The sequence below is a fragment of the Schistocerca americana genome, chromosome 2 (genome assembly GCF_021461395.2).
Source record: "Schistocerca americana isolate TAMUIC-IGC-003095 chromosome 2, iqSchAmer2.1, whole genome shotgun sequence".
Lineage (NCBI taxonomy): Eukaryota > Metazoa > Arthropoda > Insecta > Orthoptera > Acrididae > Schistocerca > Schistocerca americana.
Window position 1 is genome coordinate 764,094,999 of NC_060120.1, and position 17,365 is coordinate 764,112,363.

Here is a 17,365-nt window from a genome sequence, read left to right on the forward strand (position 1 = left end):
CTGCGGCAGACACGTGTTGTTTTATATAGGTGTTGCCGACGGCAACTGTTTACATTTCTCTGTATTTGAATACGCATGCCTATACGTTTATTTGGCCCTTCAGCGTTGCTGTCGAATGAAAACACCTTTCAGCCGCTTAATTTCCAGTCATTATTTTATTTGAGCAACCAGCTTCTGCGCTACATTATATCATCTTCAGGCCCTCTGAGCGACGTGTATGATGATTTCCACCTCTGGTCCTTCCTATATGTCGGTCAAGGGGCCTCAAGATGGCGTAATGTAACACCGAAACTGGTTGCTCAAATAAAATAGCAACTGGAAATTTAGACGACTAGAAGGTGTTTTGATTCGACATTCTGTACTGAACAGCCGAGGCCCTCTAAACTATCTGTATAAAGATTGACTTACAGAGATTCATTGCCGTATATGTCAGAGGAGAAGAATCACGTGCTTCTTGAAGACCTGCAGGAGGCATGTGTACATCTTCTCGGACCCAACTGGCCAGTCTCAGTTATACGTACTTGAAAATCACTCTGAATATACTGAATTTTCTCAGACTATTCCTCCTGCACAGTCGTCAATTAGTACATTGAGCCTGCCACCATCTATGTACGTAAATGTCGAGAAAGGAATCTGAAGTAACGCTTGCTGTCAGTGGCACAACAGTCACTTACACAGTACTTTTCCGTGTGGTACAAGCCCCAGCGTTGGAGCAGTGAGGTGTCGTATCCTCTGCGTGGCAGCAGACAGACGCCTCTCAGCTCGGAGGAGTGCCCCCACGTGTCGGCAGGGCGGCTGCAGCCGGCGATAGCCATCAGCGGCGGCGTGGGCGGGCCTCCGGACATTTGGCCGACGCGCCTCGTCGCCACTCATCTCTCCCGCGCCGCGGATGGGACGCGCGATAACGGAGGTCGCGCGGGTCACCTCGGCCCCAGCCCGGCGCCTGCCCTAGAGCGCTGACCCGCCGGTGGCCTTCCTTTTCGCCTTGTCTACCTACACTGTCTGTTCTGGTACTCTTCTCCTGCATCCGCGGGGAAGATCAGACTGGGTTCCACAAAAATGTGGGAAAACGCAAGGCGATACTGACCTTCTAACTTACTTTAAAAGAAGAACTGAAAAAAAATAAACAAAAGAAAACAGTCAAGCAAGAAATAAAGTAGTTTAGAGAAAGTTCTGCCGCACCTCTGAATGTTACTCGAAATCATTTACAGCAAACAGGCACTTCAGATACTTCTCTAATGTATTTTGTTTCTCACTTGTATAAAAATCACTTCACCAAACATGTGGCTGATTTTTTCAGTTTTTTATTCCAAGTTTGGTTCAGAAAGGGAGAAATGTATTTAAGTGTCGATCGGATTTCTTTTATTGTGGGTAGTAGTTGCAGTGCCCGGCACGTTTAATATATGTCACACGAAGTGCCTGCCGCCGTGCGTTGTTGATACTCGTAGCGAATGCAAGCCGCGTAGGAAACTGCAACCGCTTTAAATCGAAGGACGTATTTAAAGCACTGGGTATCACCGGAATGCGGGGAATGACTGACTACGTCCTCACCTGCGGCGTACCCCGTGACGTGCGGCAACAGGTTCTTCACGGCCAACCTTGCTCCGCTGCATGAAACATCGGCAACTAATCACTAAATAACAGTTTACAGTCATGTCTCTCTCAAATTTTCGATCTTTCGCTCATCCCGCGATCTAGTGACGCCTGATGGTACTATCTCCAAGACGAGTATTGCTGGTGTAATTTATTCTCGCGATGGGAATTGCAGTCACTTTGTCATGACGTATTTCATTTGTTAGACATTTAATTTTTAATTACTTTTATTCACTGTTGCGTCTGATTCCTGCCTGATCGAATTTTCGTTAGGAAATCGTGTAGAAAAATGAGATAAATCGATCAAGGAGTTTTAGCTATTTTTGGTAAACAACCTTTCCCCTTTACATATTACATACATACGTGTTGCAAGTCAGTTTATGAAATCTTATGTAAGCAGCCATCTTCCTCTTGCCTCTAAGGTAAAGGAGAGATAGAGAGAGACAAAAGATATAGATCAGGAAGAAGCTGAGTAATTTCAGTTTATGCCATAATTTGATATTTATTTTATTTTTCAACATGAAAGAAGGGATTCCACGATGTCTACACCTCTATAACTTTTTACTCTCCAAATAACTCGGCCTTGATGGGATGAAATTTCTTCACACTTAATTCATATGGCTAGCAGCAACTGTTCGTCAAATATTTAAATTTTCCTTCACATCACTAATTATCTTGCTTGCCCTGACTTCTTTCAAGTAAATAAATCTTCCTTCACGAAACTTGACTTCACGCTTGTCGGTTTGATATCCTAGTTGCCGGTTTCCCACTCTTCGTTTGTCTATGAAAATTCTGACAAAAACAAATCGTGTGAATTATAGGGATTCTTGTTTTCGCTCCAGTCAAATATTCGACCAAGCCACAGGGTACAAAAAGGTAAACCTACGTCTACAACTTTATAGATTCAGAGAAAGCTTTTGAAATGTTGACCTGTGTACATTCATTGAAATTCTGAAGGCACCAGCGAAAGGTTCTCTAGAAATTCTACAGACACCAGACCGCAATTACAAGAGTCAAAGGGCACGAAAAGAAAGCAATATCTGAGAACGGAAATAGCATACTCGTCTGCCTAACTTATATTAAAATAAAGCTTTGAGATATGCCGACAACATTTTCACTGTCGGAGACTCGCAAGAGCCATCGATTGGAATGTTTAGGTCATGAAAGTCAACAAAAGTACAAGAAGCGCTAAGGAACGTAGTCGAAGCAAATCAGGCAATGGTGATAAAATTAAATTAGGAAATGTGGCACTAAAACCAGTAGATCGGTTTCGCTATTTGGACAGTAAAATAAGAGACGATCACTAAATTAGTGAGTATATACAATGCTGGCCGGCAATAGCAAGAAAAATAAAATTTGTTAACATGGAATACAATATTTAGTGTTAGGGAGTCTTTTATGAAGGTATTATTCCGAAATGTTGCTTAGAGAGTTATTCCTGGAGTGTTGCCTTGTACGGAACTGAAACGGGGACGATAAACGCTGCAGACAAAAATAATATGGAAGCTTATGAAATGTTGGCATACCAGCAGTAATGTTTTCGTCACAACACCCACGTACTTTGTGTAGTTTTAGCAAGAATATAGGATAACCTTGTTAATTAATGTGGAAACACTTGTCAAATTAGCTTATAAAACTCTTGATTTTCTTGTGAGAAGTTCACCAAGGGCAAAAAACGCGGCGGTTTTTTCGTGACGCTCGTGGATCTGTTTATTGACACGCTTCGCTGTGTGCCTCTCCGAACTTGCTCTGCAGAGGAATGCGGGAAAATATACAACGTGTTGCCTGTGAAAAGAAAAAAGAGAAAGTATGCTCCCTGACCAAGAAGCACGGTGCGTTACGCAAGTGAACAGAACACTGAGCAGATTCGCATCCAGGAAAGGTTTATTTCTAGTGCACCCTAACATGAGTTGTTGCGGTGCCGACGGCCTAGGCAGACAATGAAGCGTACGACGTTTTAGAATTCGCTGAAGCACGATATGCTGTATGTTACAGCAGCGTTCTGTCTCGTGGCACCCCTGATTATTTCTGTCCGAAATGGTTGTTACTGAGTTGTAAACTGCTGCTATGGAATAGAATGTTGTGAGTGGAACACAGATCAATCGAGAAAACAGGAAGAAGTTGTGTGAAAATATGAAAAAAATTAGCAAAATATACAAACTGGGTAGTCCATGCGCAAGATATGCAACATCAAGGATACATTAGCTTAGGGGCGCCGTGGTCCCGTGGTTAGCGTGAGCAGCTGTGGAGCGAGAGGTCCTTCGTTCGAGTCTTTCCTCGAGTGAAAAGTTGACTTTCTTTATTTTCGTTCACTGACGTCTCTGTTCACTGTAATAAGTTTAGTCTCTGTGTTTTGCGGCCGCACCGCAAAACCGTGCGATTAGTAGACGAAAGGACGTACCTCTCCAATGGGAACCGAAAACATTTAATCCCAAGGTCATAGGTCAACCGAGTTCTCCACAGGAAAACACGTCTGATATATTCTATACGACACTGGTGACGGCATGTGCGTCACATGACAAGAATATTTTGTCGACCCACCTAACTTGTACACTTGGCGAATGGGTAAAAAAATTCTTCTACCTTGCCCGATTTAGGTTTTCTTGTGGATGTGATAATCACTCCCAAAAAAGTGATGAAAACATAAGAGTTTGTCACATAAACTGCAACAAATGAATGCAACAGTTTCACAATCGCACAGTTTTCCTGTTCTCTGTCAAAACATATGTTTTTAATGTTTTCAAATTTTTCCGTGTGTAGACCGTCAAATCCTGCATATGTCCAAGCAAATCTGAATATGTCCTGGAATTTTGGAGAGCGAAGTTGAGTATGTGTGAGTGCTTGAACTTTCATTATTGTCTGAAAATAAAAAATTAAACTTTTCACTCGATGGAAGACTTAATTCAAGGACCTCTCGTTCCGCAGCTGCTCACGCTAACAACGGGACTACGGCGCTCCTAAGCTCACACTAACCTTGATGTTGCTTATGTTGCGCATGGACTACTCAGTTTGTATATTTTGCTTGTTTTTTTCATAGTTCCACACAACTTCTTCCTGTTTTCTCGATTGATCTGAGTTCAGTTTTTCAAGACCTATCCACTGTGCCAACTTATAACGAAATCCGAGGGGGGTGTGATTGGGAGGTTCCCTTGTTAGTTGTGACAAATAAAAGGAAAATTACAACTGAAATTTTCGTCGGAAACGTCGTCATTAGAGACGGAGAGTAGAACCGTTTGAGTATACCTTGGGCAATAATTCGAACGCTGCCTGACTGAGGAAGCATAAAGTCAATTACGAGAAATAACTGTAAAAAAGCAACACCGTGATAAAGACCAGAAAAAACTAAGTGATGACTCTTTTCAGAAATCTTGTAGGTAAATGTACTCCTTTCCACTAGTTTCCAGAAGGACACAACAGTCTTAACGCATCAGAAATTTTGTTTTAGTAATGCGACAACAGAATCTCATTTCCTTCGAAAGAGCTTGTCACTACTAGTACACATTTCTACGTATTTACACGGTTCGTTCCTAGGTGTATAGTTATGTTCCAGTTAAGGTTACTTTCTGGTGTGAGAATAATTACATATGACTCTCGTAGCTTTTGTTAACAAAATTTTGTTTACACGGCCGCTATGCATGAGGTATGTATTTCCTGAATAATATTTATAACTTTCGTGATGAAAATGGGTTACTGGAATCGTACATCTAGATCTTTGTCATGTACTGTATTAGGTGACATTGTCGCTTGATAGTGGTGTGAAGTATACTGAGGATTCACAGAGATGCAGATTTTCACTAGCTGTTCTGTTCGGCTGGTGCACAGCATGTAGTTTAATAAGTTACCAAGAATAAAAGAGATTGTGATGAAATAAGACTGAAGTCGTAAATAACATTCCTTCTGAATTTCTGAAATCATTAAAGGAAGTAGCAATCGAACAACTAATCTAGATGGTGTATGGAATCTATGAGATTGGATACGTACTATCAGACTTCCGGAAAAAAATATCATCCACATTATCCGGAAGGTAGCAAGGTCGATTGCAAAAACTATCACGCGATCGGTTTAACGGCTCATGCATCGAAGTTGCTATAGAGAAGAATGGAAAAGAAAACTGAGGATATGATAGGACCAGCTTTCGGTTTAGGAAAGGGAAAGACATCAAAGACAGTTCATTCGTTGCTCCTGATAATAGAGGCAAGACTTACAAAGAATCAAGTCGGCTTAATGCATTTAGTCGACCTGGAAAAAGCATTTGACAATGTAAAATGGTGGAAGATGTTCCAAATTCTCAAGGTACAATAAGAAAGGAAGACAAGAACGAAGTGATAGATTTGAAAAGGATGTAAGATAGCGGTGGAGCTATCGATCCTATTGTTTGATCTATATAGCGAAAAAGCAATAACGGAGATAAAAGAAAGGTTCAGAAATTGGTATAAAATTCAGTGTGAAGAAATAACAAAGTTAAGAGTCACTAGTGACATCTGTGTCTTCAGTGAAAGTGAGAAAGAACTACAGGACCTTTCGAAAGGAATGAATACACTAGCGAGGAATGAATTTTGATTGAGAGTAAACCGCAGAAAGACGGAAGTAATTGAGATCAACAGAAATGAGATCAGCGATAAACTTAACACGAAAGTTGGGGGCAAGGATATAAACGAAATGGACGAATTCTCCTACCTTGGAAGCAAAATAACACATGAGCGACGAAGCAATGAGGACATGAAAATCAGACTATCACAGTTAGAAAGGCCATTGTTGGAAAAAAAGGCTACTAATATTACATAGCGATCTATATATGAGGGAGAAATTACTTTTGGATCACAGCATTCTATCAAAGTCATTCAACGAATAACGGAAAACCGGTACAGAAGAGACTCAAAGCATTTGACATGTGTTGCTGTAAAAGGACGTTGAGAATGTGGTGGACTGGTAGAAAATGAGGAGATGAAAAGAATTCGAGGAGAACATTGCAAAAAGGACAGGACAAGAAGATATATGATAAAGCATGAAGCACTAACTTTCCTAGTACCTGAGAGAGGTATGGGGAATAAGAACTGCAGGGGCAGATAGACAATGGAAAACTTGAATATATTCAGTAAATAAATGAGGACGTTTAGTGTAAGTGCTGCTTTGAGATGATGTAGGTACAGAAGAGGAACTCATGGCGAGTCGCATCAGAGGAACCAGAAGAGTGATGATAAAAAGAAAGTGATGTATACTAGACGATAAAACAGGAAAAGGCAGTCAGGCAGAAACAATTTGTGGATAAAAATGGACTGAAGAACCTTCCTGAAATCGGAGGTCAGCGGATTAGTACTAAGACGTTTGAGTAGATAGATGAGGTCTAATTCCGAATCCGAGTTCAGCTGTCACGTAAACGACTATGACAGACCATTCGAAGAAATGCTCAAACTCTTTGGTGTGAGGAGCCACGTCACACGCATCCGGAAACAGATTCTACAACGAATGCTTAGCGCGTCGTAGTAACGGATGCCTACAGAAAGCAACTGGATGATAGATGTTACTAATCCAGGAAGCGGGAGCAGCGTAGCGGCCTTATACTGTAGAAGACAGACCGTGCCTGCCACACGTGGCTAACGGGCCGCCCGCTGCACGTAAAAAGGGAGGAGTGTAGAGCGGCGGCTACACGTGTCCTCAGGAGCAGCCCGGCTGGCGGCTGGCGAGATGGCAGCAGCGCCGCCTCCCGGAGAACCGGTCCTCCGGAGCGCTGCAGCCACTGCCGCCTCCACAAAGCAACACACCGCACTGCTCGCAGCGTTCCACGCAAACAAGCTTGCCGGCCATCTCGCTCATTCATGCCCCATGACTGTCACCTGTACGCTAAGGTGACCTGACTCCACTGTAGCATCATACACGAGTTGCACAAAACAATGCGGACACAATATTCCCGGAGTTTACTTTCTACAACTCTATACTTTGCGAGCATATGGTGTGTGGCGGAGGATACTTTGTTTACCACCGCGCCTTTCTTGTTCCAGCCGCGAGTGGTGTACCGGAAAAACGATTGTCGGTAGAGCCTCCTTGTGAGCTCGATTCTCTGTAATTTTACTTCCACCTTTCCGCGAGATATATGCAGGAGGAAGCAGTATACTGACTGACTCTTCTAGATACGTACTTATTTGACCTTTTCTGCGCACGTCCCGTTCCTAATCTGTTACATATGGGAACAACTGCATACGTCTCCCTTGCATTTACAGCGTCAGATTTGCACCTGGTCGCCATAATCGGAACTAAATTTTTTACAGTATAAATCTGTTGCGCATTAGAATATCTACCAAGTTTCGCTGTCGTACGATAATTACAGCCCACATTGGACCTCTGTGGGTAGCTGCACTGTAATTGGAACCGCCCAGTATTTGGCCACAAACGACACACTTGCAATATCATCAATGCGTTGCAAATGCCAGTCCTGGTCAGAATAGTGTTCTGTGTAGTTGTAAATGCGTTATGTCGGGGCTAAGTCAATTCGAACGAGGGAAAATTATTGGTGCTCGTATGATGGGTGCCTCTGTAACCAAGCTGGGAGAAGTGTAGTGTTTGAAGAGGCACCGAATCGAAAATTTACACTACACTCAGAAAAAGCGGAAGGACATCATCGACTAAGTCACAACGTGAGCGAAAGTTTGTTTTGACTGATAGTGACAGACAATCATTGAAGAGGATTGTGGGAAAAAATAAAGGTGACGACATCTGCAAAAGTCACTGCGGAACTGAAAGTCGCACTCGCGAATCCTGTCAACAACTAAACAATGTGAAGGAAGCTCCGAAGAAGGAATGGCAGGGCGAGCTGGAACCACTCATAAGTGATGAAAATGCCTATAACAGGAAAATGCAGTGCCGAAGCCGTAAACACTGCAGTTGGGTGCAATGGAAGAAAGTCAGCTGGTCGGATGAGTCTCGTCTCACACCGTTTCCGACTTCTGGTCGAGTTTATGTCTGGCTAACACCGTCCAGTCTGCGATGCAGACTGCTTGCTGCCAAGAGTGAAACATGGCAGGCGTTCCGTGATAATTTGGGCAGCCATATCGCGGTATTACAAGGATTATGTGACCATTCTGGCTAATCATTACCACTTCATGATAAAATATTCCTTTCCCAATGACGACGCCGTCGTCCACGATGACCTTTTTTTATTTTTTTATTTTATTTTTTGGCAAGTTTCTATGAGACCAAGCATCTGAAGTCATCGGTCGGTCGCTAGGCTTACGCTGAGGTCAACACACACACCCATACCCGAGGGAGGACTGGAACCTCCAAGGGGGGAGGGGGGGGGGCGAAGCCGCACGAACCGTGGCAAGGCTTCCAGAACGCGCGACAGCAAGATGATCCCGCTAGTCTTCACACAGCTCGCATTGTCCAGCACTGGATTTTGTGAGCACGAGAATCCTCGCGTTTTCCCTATCCACCACAGTCACCACACTCACCACACTCACCAGAACTGAGACTTTGTGATCTACTTTGGAGAGAACTGTGCGAGATCGCTATCCACCTCCTTCGTCATTATCTGATCTCCCCATTGTTTTGCTGGAAGAATGATATAGGGTAGGGTTTCCTTGAAAATATAGGACCTGTATTAGTCCATTCCGAGACGATTGAGAGCTTTTTGAATGCCAACTGGTTTCCTACACCGTATTAGACGTGGTAATGTGTTCTGTTTTTGGTGTTTCCATGTTTTTGTCCATCCTTTGCTAATGCATTACCATTGGAGTCGGAGCAGCGCCTTCATGACGATTTCGCCCCTACGAAACAAACCTATGACGAAACGTGCTGACGTGTTGCTTTTGTTCGGAGCTCCTCTATTTCTTCTACCAGTCCTATCTGCTATAGTGACGAGCAAACTCAACTCCATCCTTCCTCGTGGATGGGCTACACTTTCTGAGAATTCTTCTTATCAGTCGCAGTGTAACATCTGTCTTTCCTATCATTTGTTTCATGTGGTCGTTCAACTTTAAATCACTCAGCACGCACTATTCAGCAATCGTGTAATATTACAATAAGCCTCTTTCCAGCTATTTCTGCACAGTAAGTTACATTTGTTTATGCTGGTTGTCTACCGCCAAACTCTACACGAAGCATCGAACTTCAGTAGGTATTTCTGCGTTTCGCTACAATTTTTTGGCGTTGCAAGTTCCCTATGTACAACTGCATCATCGATGAACAGCCTCATGGACCTTCCAGCGTTAACAAATGCTTCATTCATGTATACTGTGTACAACAATAGTACCTTTATGATTTGCCTTTGGGTGTATTGTTCTTTCCCTTTATATGCAGGTGTTGGGTCGCTAGTAGGTTGGCCGGCTTTGTAGTTTTGTGTTGATCTTAAGAAAGCAGTCGATTCTTTTAACGATTAATGTTTCAATAACTGAACGTCTGCTGTTTTCATGGTATCGTTTAGAGAAGCAAATCAGGCGATTCGCAAATGGATCGCTATGTTTGCCCTTAGTGCTCTTCCTAATGTTTGCCTTTAGAACTCTTCCTAATGGGGAGTATTAACTCTTTACGCTAACCAACTCCTACTTACTGTTTAAAAGTGACTGCTTCACTACCTCCGACTTGTGTTCAAACTATCAGCTAGGCCGATAACAAGAACAAATTTTCATTTCACACCAGAGGAGGCGGAGCTAAGCTATCGCATCAGTGTGAAAACTGTATGAGTGGCTACAATGAATCTAAAGGGGGCAATGAAACCCGATTGTTCTTCCACTTTTATACTCTTGGCTCTACGACTGTGCAAGCGAACCTTCTTTTCCTCAGGGACATAACATTATTTTGATTTCTTAGAGAAACTAATTTTCTTGCGAATACCTTTTATTTTGACATCTTTTTCCCGACCTTTATCCCTTCTCTACACAGGGTCGGCATGTTAATTTGGATTTGACAACGGTAGAAGTAAGGATTCCCAGATGCCTTTTCTATCGCCTCCACCCTGCCTCCCCCCTCCCCACCCCCCGCCACAGTCTTCCCCTAAAACGCTAACCGGTGTACGGCGGATGCTGTGATGGTTCCTTCGAAAGGGCATAGACAGTTTCCCTCCTAATCCTTCTCCAATCTGAGCTTGTGTTCCGTTCCTAATGACCTCATCGTCGGCGGGATTTTAAACCCTAATCTTGCGTCCTTCCTTCGAACAAAAAGTTGGTTTGAGGTCTACTGTTGCCTCTGGCGCCTTCAGTTACGTTGGTAGCCTGGAGGTCGCGTGCGACTCAAATGCACCGTGCCTGGACCAAACCAAAAAAAAGGAACTATCCAGGCCGGTTGCGAAATGTTATCGTTACGTAAGCGGCGGAAACGCTGCCAGACAGCGATGAGGTGGATCAGCATACTTCACTACCAAATCCGGTTAAGCGGGCGTGCGTCCACTCTGAATAAATGTCAAGGGCGACGCACGCCGAGGTAATAATAGTGGAACCTGTGTTGTGCAGGTTTCGTCTGTTCACTGGCTTTGTGACTCAGCGGCAGGAAACTGGTTCAAAATGGCTCTGAGCACTATGGGACTTAACATCTATGGTCATCAGTCCCCTAGAACTTAGAACTACTTAAACCTAACTAACCTAAGGACAGCACACAACACCCATCCATCACGAGGCAGAGAAAATCCCTGACCCCGCCGGGAATCGAACCCAGGAAACTGGGATGACACATCAGGACATAGGTGAAAGTACCAGTCATAATGCCGGAAGATCTTAACAATAATGAGACTCATTGAAGATTTTCTTATTACATTTGTGTGGGTAAATGATTACATTTCTTTTGCACCTTCTATCGTTTATTTTGCTTTCGGTATTACCATCATTGCGCTGACAAAGGACTGAAGTAGACAAAGCTGCACAGTAGCGAAGAGTACCCAGGATTACTCGTATTATGGTGACAACTCGTCATATACCGGGAATGTTGGGCTTCTATAACTGCTCAACTGTCAGTCACATCTCATGGAGACTGGTTGGACCGAACGGCACGTATTGATCATCATTCTCTACAGTATTTTAGAAGTATCCTACAGAATTCATATCATATGATCATGGTAGCTAAATACATGCTCTCATGCCGTTACAGCGTTCCTGAGATTACTTTCGATTAGGGAGTGACAGCGCGAGTACTGTTTGGCTGGGTGCCCAGAACTCCAGCACTGCGCTGTACTCGAAAAAACTGCTGCATGTCTTTTATCAGCATTTCCTTTCTGTTAGAGGTTTACCTGCGAAAAACAATGACGCATGTACAAGTGACCACATTACTAGTTCAAAAAACGGCTGCTGGCTTACGTTATATTTCTCTTTTTCTATAACTGTAACACGAATTCAGCTTGTACTATCACATACATCGATGTCTCGGTTTTACCCAAATCGATGTACTCACGTAGGTCGTTGGTGTCTTGACCCCAAAATCTTTTTCCACGCTTCAGTGTGGTGGTGTAGTTCTTTATCGGAGTACATCTAGTGCAAAATGCTGCTTGGCTGATTTATTTCAGAAAGGTTGTTAACGCTGAGGCATTCTTGTAGACACTTAAACTGGGTTGGCACATGTTCTACATCTACATACGTATATTCTCCACGAGCCGTCTGACGACAGTGTGTGGTGTGCGGCGGGTGTTCCACAAATCACTGACACTTTCTTTCCTGTTCCAGTCTCGAAATGTGGGAAGGACGACTGGTTGCCGGTCTTCGTATAAGCTCAAAAGTCTCTAACTTTATGAAATTTTCACATTACTGTTTGAAATTGATTTCTCAGGTAATCAGAAGACTGTTTCTTAACGGACTTCCTATCTTTCTTGACATTCTTACTGACACGTGTAGTCAGCAATCTTATGACGTTCTTATGATCGATTATTCACTGCTGAACTCCGTCAAAGAAAAGAAAAGCAAGAGTCGTATGTCATTGTTGGTTGGGAGGCATCGGGGCTCTAGTTCAGCCGCCTAATAGGAAATAGTGTGGCCCCTCCGAGTAAGTCTCGTTCCTCAATGTGTACAAGAGCTGTATCTGAACCGTAACAGTTGAGCTTATATGACTGTAACGGATGTAACTGATAGTTTTCTGTCATATTTGTCTTTTATGATGATAAGGGAGAGGGTGAAACGCAGTGCCGGCACATAGCCCGCTCCTCTCGAACAGCACGAGCGGGCCGCCGAACTTAACATCCCCTTCAGTCGGACAGATCACCATAAAGGGTGTCACATGTACTAACTTCATGAGCAGAGGTTTCGAGTTTAATAAAGACACTGGTGCGAAGTCTGGGGATGACGAACGTAACGCGACCACGTTAGCAACCTTGCCAGCCAAATACTAAAAAAAGACTTCGTCCGAGCAGGCCTCGGAAGTCCCAGAGGTACCGACCGACTGCCGTGTCATCTTCAGTTGATAAGCATCACTGAACGCGAATATGGAGGGGCCAGTCGTCAGCACACCGCTCTACTGGCTGTTGTCTGATTTCGTGACCGGAACCGCTACTTCTCAATCAAATAGCTCCTCAATTGACCTCACAAGGGTAGAGTACACTCAACTTGCCAGCTGGGCAAGGCTGACCTAGATGGTCACACATCCAAGTTCTAGCCAAGCATGAAGCGCTTAACTTCGGTGATCTGACGGGAACTGGTGTTACCACTGTGGCAAGACCGTTTCCGCCGGCCAACTACTGGTGGTGATAATTTTTTCATACACCAGAATTCGAACTGGCTGCCGTAGAAACAAACACCACAGTACCGATCTCGCTTACCGATGTAGCTACTGCATCGATGAAGTCAGTCCTGTTGTAAACAGGAGACCTAGTAAGTTACTCTGAAGAGTCGGACTCTGGTTAACTCCCCAAGGTAATTTTCTGATAACACATTTAGAATAGTATTACTCCAATCTCTGTTCCTACAACGTGACCCAATTACTTCTGTCTCCGAGGCTAGTAATACAACAATATAATCAGGAGATTTACATACAATCTTCTCCAAGTTTTCGCACAACTACGGCTCCTGAGGCAGGCCGTCACGTTCATGAATCTTCATTAGATAGGTATCGCCGCTCATGTCCTCCCCAGTGGCTGAGTTATCAGCTGGTACGATTGCCATGCGGAAGAATCGGATTCAACTCCCAGTACAGGTATTGATTTTTCCGTAGGGGGAGCCTTGGAACGGCTTGCACTCTGCTTCGTGAAGCCAGCTGAGGAACTGATTGGGTGATAAGCAGCGGCTCCAAAGTGTGTGTCGCTGACAAGCGCCGGGAAGGTATTGAGCTCACACCACACCCGCCATACTGCACCCGAATGACGCAATTGGAGAGGATGACATTGCGTGATCTATCGGAGCTGAAACGCCGAGCTGTTATAGAGAAACGCTTATGAGCCAAAAAAATATGGCCACCTGCTTAACAGTTCGTTTGTCCGTCTCTGGAACGAATTACATAACTGATTCTTCATGTCAGGAATCCGACAGTTTGTTGGTAGCTAAGTATGTGTAATTAGATGTCTATGCACAGGTCACAGAATTGGCGTAAATAAAGGGCCACTGATTTGCTTATGTGGTGATGGCGCCCGATAGCGACCCAGATGGGTTCCATAGGATCTACATCAGGCAAATCTGGTCGCTGAGACATCAGCGTGAGTTTACTATAATGCTCCTCAAGCCACTATAGCATGGTCCTAATTCCGAGTCATGGACAATTACACTGCTCGAAGATGACACTACCGTCGAGGAAGATATCAAGCAGCTAGTTGGTTCGCAGCTGTCAGCGAGTCTTCGACTACTATCACAGTTCCCATTCAACCGCAGAGGAATGTCTTCCAGAGCATAATACTGCTCCCACCAACCTGCGTTCGTGGTGCGCTTCATGTCTCGAGCCGCCGTTCACAGCGATGACGGCGTTTGTGGAGACGACCAGCTACCTAGAGTAGCAAAAATGTGATTCACCTGACGATCCAGCACGTTTCCATTTGTCGACGGTCGAATCCCGATGGTCCCGCGCCCGCTGCAATCATAACTGATCATGTCGTTGGTTCAACATGTGAACACGTAGGGTTAGTCTGCTGCGAAGCTCCATGTTCAACAACGTACGATGAACGGCGTGCTTCGACACACCTGTACGTGGACTAGCACTGTGTTATTTCGGCAGAGATCACCATCTACCCTACTTTAGAGAGCAGACAAGCCTCCGAACCCCACGTTCTGTGAAGAGTCGCGGACGTCCAACCATTTAGCTCCTAGAGGTAGTTTCACTGTCCTTTTTCTGTAGATGGTCACGAGAGTAGCACGTGGACATTCGACCAACTTCGCCGTTTTCGAGATACTCGTTCACGGGCTCTACGTAATAATAATCTGGCCTTTGTCAAAGTCGCTTATCTCAGTCTTCCATTTGCGGCCCATATATTCGCTGGGACGATCCTCCGTCCGTGTCTGCTCCACTTACATACTTCTGCTACCGTGCCACGTGCCCGCAACGCCATCAGGCGACACCCAACGTCACGGTGGGCAGTCGTAATGATTTGGTTCACCAGTTCACACATATGACACTATTTCACTTAATGAAACCATAGGGACTTTTGGTGTTGTTTGCAGGTTCCATGTCGGCAGAAATTGAAGCTGATTATTGTACTGTGTTGCAGGTGATGTGCCAGACGCGGGCGTGGCGCCGGAGGTGGCGTCCGTGAAGGAGGTGGACGTGCTGCTGGCAGAGAACGGCGACGCCCACCGCACGCGCCACTACGAGCTGATGGACCGCGAGAAGGAGCCCCGGCTGGTCGTGCGCCGCGGCCAGCCCTTCGCAGTCAGCGTCACGCTCAGCCGCCCCTACAACCCGGACATCGACGCCATCTCCTTCGTCTTCACTGTCGAAGGTCAGTTGCACATACCATCCTACTTCACCATAACCTATTCACAATTTCGGTACCCTAACATGTTGACGCCGGCGCTGCGAATTGTGTTTCTCGCTGGGGGAGGGGGGGGGGGGGGGGGGGGCGTATTCATGCTTTCCTTCATTTGGCGAGACTGATTTCCCTGTATCTCGACACTGGGTGGCGGTCGTACTGAAACGCCCTAATCTACTGTTTTAATATATTGACCTTTTAATTTTAAAGTGAGGGATCACATAAAATAATTTCAAGCCAAACTAATCGAAATTTACGTGATATCTCATTTGCTCAGAAAGCTCTCTCGTTGAAGGGTCACGCAAAACTGTATTCAGAGCTTTTCATTGCGCCTGGCTTATAGGTAATATATCATACGTTGTTGTATTGCTGGCAGCATAATTGGTAGAGTCTAACATGAGCCACTGGTAGTACACGGCGCCCGATGGAAAAAAAAAATGTCGACGTGAACGAGTTAAACCCCGCACGGAATCCTTGCCTCTCACTTTCAGAACTTACCACACTGAGTCATTCAGGTATGTCTCGGAGACCAAGTTACGGATTTAACTTTCCGTTTCCTCCTCCATCCCAGCCCGCATCTCGTCGTCGTGCGGTAGCGTTCTCGCTTCCCACGCCCGGGTTCCCGGGTTCGATTCCCGGCGGGGTCAGGGATTTTCTCTGCCTCGTGATGGCTGGGTGTTGTGTGCTGTCCTTAGGTTAGTTAGGTTTAAGTAGTTCTAAGTTCTAGGGGACTTATGACCACAGCAGTTGAGTCCCATAGTGCTCAGAGCCATTTGAACCATTTTTGAACCTCCTCCATCCATTTTAAGCTCCTTAATTACTCCCCTACAATTCAGTGAGACTAGATGCCAGGTAAAAAGGAAGCAGAAGTTCGATTCCTCCACAGCCTCGTCCTTGTAACTGAAACGAAGTCTTTTTACTTTAGACCGAGTATACCCGCAGGCAGCTCAGTGTACATGCTAACAAATAATAATAAATTTCAACTCGATTACGGTTTGGAGGCTGTGTAGTGGAATTTAACTCCCACATGCACGGCAATGGGGAATTACATCCACGGAATCACAGGACGCCGCTGTGGAGATAAAAGGGTTCAAAATGGTTCAAATGGCTCTGATCACTATGGGACATAACATCTAATGTCATCAGTCCCCTAAACTTAGGACTACTTAAACCAAACTAACCTAAGGACATCCACACATCCATGCCAGAGGCAGGATTCGAACCTGCGACCGTAGCAGCCCCGTGGTTCGGGACTGAAGCGCCTAGAACCGCTCGGCTACAGTGGCTGGCGAGATAAAAGGGATAGGACATGCTTACAAGTCTTTGAGCCGCACTTTCGGGCGAACTTGAATGGCTCCATGAAAAGAGCAGTTGAAATGGATGGAACTAATCCGGATTCGAGTTTCTGTAGGACGTACAGTTTTAAGTTGTTATGAACACACAATATGAAGTGTATTCTGCGAAGAAAATGAGAAATGCACGTCGTCTCCCATATTCATTCGAATCTTTCTTTGCGGGAAAAAGGAAATTTTAAATGAGATATTTGGAGTATGTAGGCAGAGTTCATGTTGTAGGAGAAAAATTGCCCAAGACGGCCGAAAACTTCGAACACATAAGGGATAATTATGCAGGCCAAGAACATGTTCGTAAATGAAACAAGTTTGTAGGTCTCAAGCTATGGACAGTGGTAACAAAAGGATTATATGACACGGTTAATTTGCAACACAATATTCCTCAGAAATGATTTCTTTACGAACTGTGTGAAGATGGTGCGATCCAGATATGTCTTGGTGCTCGGGATACCTGAGCGACTTTCTTAATTAAAAGTTACCGATGCAGCTGATACCAATTCGCCACATACCGTTACATTGTCACCAGTAAAAATTGCACTACTAATAATACAGAATAATGAAC

At 44.6% G+C, this 17,365-nt stretch overlaps 1 protein-coding gene across 2 annotated transcripts in view; it reads left to right on the top strand.

The window, feature by feature from the left end:
* LOC124595105 (annulin) overlaps positions 1–17,365 on the top strand; it is a 479,413-nt gene that overhangs the window by 404,806 nt on the left and 57,242 nt on the right. For both annotated transcript variants that reach the window (XM_047133702.1, XM_047133701.1), the window contains exon 2: positions 15,191–15,421. In XM_047133702.1, the coding sequence (XP_046989658.1) occupies positions 15,191–15,421 (231 nt within the window). The remainder of the gene's footprint in view (positions 1–15,190; positions 15,422–17,365) is intronic.